Below are 5066 nucleotides of genomic sequence, written 5' to 3' on the forward strand. Positions count from 1 at the left end.
CTGTGCCCCTGGCATGTTTTTGTGAGGGTCATGGGTCTACTCCTGACGTCAAGCTCTGCTGTGGACCCATCATTCTCTCCGACCCCCCACCTCCGGCTTCAAGCCCGGAGACTGGAAAAGGGCAGGGGGTGTCACACGGTCGTAGTCTGACTTTGTGGCCTCGACCCGCCCGGATGCCTCCTCTCCTCCGCACTCTCACTTTGCGGGTGACCACGGTCACACCAGTGATGACGACTCAGGCCAAGAGAAAGCCCTGGAGACCGTGGCAGGTCCTCGGCAGCACGGGAATGACGGGCTGGGCCTAGGCCTGCAGGGGCGGCCGGAGTGCCTCTCAGCCGTGGGGACTCAGGCAATTCAAACGCACCTCACCGAGCCTCACAGGTGGCCATGCGGGCACCATGCCTGCCTCATCTGCTCTGGGGACTCAGCTCACCTGGTCCTTACTGAGCACGCACTACACACGGGGCTCTACGGGAACCGAGATGGCATCGCTGCCCTTCGGGTCTGGCCCAGGCAAAGCCCGCCCTCCTGGGAGACAAACAGCCTCATAATGACACCGCGGGCCGGCTGACGTCTCTCAGTAGCGCGATTCTCTCCAGGCCGTTTGCCAGGAGGAGGCAGGTGTGCGCCCGCGGCGTGACAGAGACGCGGGGGACGCGCAGAAGGCCCCTCTCCCTGTCCCCTCGCTCCTCACTTGCTTCCGTCTCCATTATGTACCTTTCCAGAAATCCCCAGGGCCTAGGGCTGTCTGCGGGTGGCTAAGACACGCCAGGCCTCTCCTTCTAGATCACCGTGGGAAAAAGGCCAACTTGAGAGAGTGGGGATTAAATGCTTCCAGAGTTTTTGTAACGAGACTCGAGCTTGGAGGGGGGTGGGGGCTTAAACACCAGCACGACATGCCCACGTAAGTCCTGTTGTATGAGGCCCCCCGTGAGACCCCGTATCTTACTGACCAGTGTGTCTCTGCTGGCCACAGGTCTGAGCTACTGCTCCCCTCACATGAAGAGCACATGGAAGACGAAGCGGAGCTGACTCATGCTCATGAAGGCGGGAGAAAGGTCCAGGCCTCCAAGGACTCCTTTTCGGCGGCACAGAAGTTGTAGGAGGAAACCTGTGTCACCGATGAGGCAGATGTGGCAGACGAATGCGTGGCCCAGGCTGCTCCCGAGTCCCTCCGTTTTAAGCTCAAACGGAAGGACACAGGGCATAACGTACTGGTGTGATTTTTAAACCGTTTCCCCTGGTGGGGCCTCTTTTCTCTAAAGAGATCTCAAGAGTGGGCAGCTTTCCTCCCCGCTTCGTTTGGCCCCCTCTCCCGGTCTTTGAGGCACTGCTGGGGACCTCAGGGTTCTAGGGTACCCAGACTGTAAGCCATAGAGTCCTGAGAACACTGAGATTCGGTTCCCGCGCCTGGGCCTTGTGTGTGGCCTGGGGCGAAGCCGTCCACTCCTCTGGGCCTGTTCATCGTCAGAGGGAAGGCGGATGCCGGCCCACATCTCTCCTAGGGCAGCAGTGAGGATCGGCCCGGAGAATGGGTGCCGGGAGCCCAGGGTGGGTGAAAAGGGTGAGGGCAGTGCTCAGGGGAGCTTCGCCCTCTTCGAGACTCAGCGTGAGGAAGCTAAGGTGCCAAGGGGTAAAACGGCTCACTGAGCCCCGCAGCTCTATCTGGCTGACGTAGTGCGTTGGGAAGACGCAGGTCTGGCCCTTCCGTTTTACCAGGACTTCTGAGACGATGGCTCAGAATACAGGTGCGCCTCGGAGACACAGCGGGTTGGGTCTCGCACTGCTGCAACAAAGTCGATATCGCAGTAAAGCGAGTATCGCAGTCAAGTGAGTCGTGTCCATTGTTTTTGGCTTCCCAGTGCATAGAAAAATGACGTAGTCTATTCCTGTGCAGTTATGTCTAAAGATGTACATATGTTAATTAAAAAATACGTTATCGCTAAAAAATGCTAACCATCATCTGAGCCCTTCATTACAGTCGTTTGGCTGGCGGAGGGTCTTACCTTCGACTCGCAAAGGGAGCAAAGTCTAAGAAGAGCGAGGAGGCGAGGTAGGCCTGTGGTCGGTCATTCCCTACAGTCACACGAGCATGTGGCATCTTAATGGGGGCGCAAAGTCTAAGGCTCCAGGGGTGAAACCTTCGAGGTGGGGTTTCGGACATCAATCAAGTCGTTCGAGATGGGGTTGGGGGAGAATGGGCAAAGGACTACCTGGACATCCCCAGAGGGACCTTCTCGCCCAGGCACACACTGGTCCCCTGGACTATAGTGAGGCCATGCAGGCGGTTACTCTGAGCTTTCACTGCTTGGGAAGCCTGCCTTCCCAGGGGTCCACAGCTCAAACGAGGACCCGTGTTTCCTCAGCAAAGGGTTTCACAAACGTCTATCCTTGATCCCACAGGGTGAGCAGCTCCATCCTCTGCATTCCCATAGCACCTTGTGTAGTCTCTATCAGCCCCTAGACAAATCATCTTTGCTAGGGGACCCTTCGATCTTGCTTCTTGTTTCTGTCAGGTGCCCATCTGCCACAGCCACACACCTGACCCTCCCCTCCCCCAGGTCCCATCGGATTGATGCATCTGGGAGAACGACTTGGGCTTGCTCGCGGTGGCCTCAGGGCTCTCTCCTTCCAATGCCCTGTCCCTTGTCCCCTGCATTCTCAGCATGACATTGGGCTCACCCCTCTGCAGCAGGAGGTCAGCAATTTGGGATGAGTGAATTCACCTCAGCTGCGATGCTTTAGGGAGCCCAACTGAGACCAGAAGTCGAGGCGCTCTCTCCGAGGTAGCCTCCCTCGTCACAAAGCCGCGAGTCTGAAGTACATCGGCCTCCTCTGTCTATTTCTTATTTGGTTCAGAACTCAGGCGGTAAAGAGAGGAGTATTATTTATACTTCCCCCAAAATAAGATCAGTTACCGTCTTCTCCCACTAAAACCACGAGCAACTCCCAGCCACGACTGTCTCTGCATCTCAGCACAGGCTCCAGCACTCAGTAGGTGCTCCCGACAAGTTTGTAGATGAATGAACACTGACTGAGGATCAGAGCAGGGCAAGCATCTCTGTGGCCCAGGTCAGTGAAGAAAGTCAGAGGCCAGAGAAGCAACAGCAAATGAAGTTTCCCTGACCCTTTCAGTTAAAAAAACAAACAAACGAAGGGACTTGAGAGCTTATTAAGAGATATAAGCACTTGGATGGCGGGAACAGCGACGCAGAGGGAAGCTGCTCTGGGAACTTAGAGCCAGTCAGCCCCCAACAGGAACCAACTTTAGGGCCCCCTGCTGCAGGGCGGGCTCTGAAAGGTCCCTCTCCGAAGAGGTCATGGGATGAAGGTTCTGTCCTGCCTGCTGGCAGCTGGCAGAGTCTAACCAAAGGTAAAGGGGATTTTCAGGGTCGCGGACATTTCTACCTCATTCTGAGAGCTCAGCCTCTAAGCGCTGGTTGTCCTCTGTGGAATTCTTTGGTTTGTCCTTGTCACTGGGTTACTATGAGAAATGCTGCCCATAAACTCCCTCCTCTGCTCGCAAGGCTTCAGCGGGTCCGTCCTGCAGGTGAATGTAACCCACATGCTTTTGCTTAGCATTCACGGTTAGGGCCCCGCCGCCTTTCCACATCCCGCCCTCTCTGTTCAATTCACGGTCTCAGCTCCACACTTCTGCTGCTGCTGTTCCCTCTGCCCCAAATGCCTTCCCCGAATCGCCATCCTCTCTCACCCTGGGCTCTGCCAAAGCCCACCCTGCATTTGCTTTCCCCGGCCGGTCCGGGGTAAAGCATCTCTCCGCCACCCTGTGTGTGCTCAAGGAAGTCCCTCACCTCAGTCTGCCTTGCACTACAGTGACCCGTGTGTGTGCCGACCTTCCCACTAGAGGCCATGCTCCTGGGGGGCCGGGATCAAGTCGCCCCTCCCCGCCCCTGCATTGCAGCATGCTCCTACCTGCCCTGCACAGAGGGCTTTCTGAAGTTATTGCTAAACCGAACTAAAGGTGGGATCTGAATTGGGCTGAGCTATGCTGTGAAGGTCCGACGACTCTTCGCCCCGGTGAGGAGGTGTTCCTGACTGGGGGGCTTCAGCTGTGAAGTTGAAAACTGGCCCCCAATACATATGCCCAGGCTCACGGCGTGCAGACTATGCACTGTGGAAAGGTGCAGGCAGAGCAGACTGGAATCCAGCCTGGACCCCGCTAGCAGGCTGGGCACCGGCCACAGGGCTGCGTCTGTCCCAAGAATGCTCTTTTTTCTCACCAAGGTGCCTTTGGCTAGCCACGCCTGCTCCCTCGGGGGCTCAGTCTGCTCAGTGGAACACGTTTTCTACATTCGAGGCAGCCCAAGGGCTGTACACACTGTGGTGCTGTCACATCTGCCCCTCCACCTGAGGTCTGGCAGACAGGAAGGAAAGACTTGTGGCCATCAGGTCCCTCCAGTCTTGTAGGTCAGGCCTATAGGTGAGCAGGTGGGGAGCTCGGCTAGCAGACTCCCTGACCCCTCAAAACCATTTCCTTTACCCCAAACCCTGCTTCTCTAAAGCGGGGAGTGTGCTTGGGAAATAAGCCTTAGCAACTTGGTTCTGGAACAGTCTCTGCCCACGGAGGGCAGAGGAGTCCCCAGAGGGAACGCAGGTATCTGCCAGGAGTGACAGGGCCTCTCCGAGCACACTTCCTGTGTCTTCATGAATTGGCTCTTTCATATAAAAATCGGCACATGGGCCAAAGAGGAAAGGGGTCACGTGCGCCCACGAGTATCCTGTCATCCAGGCCTGGGGGAGGACTTCATCCTTGTCGACTCTCACTGGAATTGTTCTTTGTTTGGGGACCTTGGAAGTCAAAATAAGAGCAGTGATTTTGTCTTCATGCATTGGTCCTACCTCATGCTTCTCTGGGCCAGGCCCAAAACTGGGGGCCTGTGGTCCCTAAAAGGAACAGAGCCTAAGTCCTGTCCTCACAGAGGGCCTGGGCAATGCCTCCGTCAGGGTCTTGGCTGCAAGACTGACATTTGTTTCGGGGTTTGCAAATGGGTGTGTTAATCTGGGCAGAGTGATCCCCTCCCCAGGGGCTCGGTGGGATGGTGAGA

At 56.6% G+C, this 5066-nt stretch overlaps 1 protein-coding gene across 6 annotated transcripts in view; it reads right to left on the reverse strand.

Moving 5' to 3' along the window:
• Positions 1–5066, reverse strand: part of TTC7B (tetratricopeptide repeat domain 7B) — a 223778-nt gene that overhangs the window by 43046 nt on the left and 175666 nt on the right. The window contains exon 18 of one of the 6 annotated variants that reach the window (XM_023528859.1): positions 3470–3544. The exons of the other annotated variants lie outside the window; for them this stretch is intronic. Coding sequence (XP_023384627.1) covers positions 3485–3544 — 60 coding nt within the window. The 3' untranslated portion in view covers positions 3470–3484. Of the gene's footprint in view, positions 1–3469; positions 3545–5066 lie in introns of those variants that run through there. 6 annotated transcript variants of the gene reach the window in all.

Source organism: Pteropus vampyrus, unplaced genomic scaffold (assembly GCF_000151845.1).
Source record: "Pteropus vampyrus isolate Shadow unplaced genomic scaffold, Pvam_2.0 Scaffold32, whole genome shotgun sequence".
Lineage (NCBI taxonomy): Eukaryota > Metazoa > Chordata > Mammalia > Chiroptera > Pteropodidae > Pteropus > Pteropus vampyrus.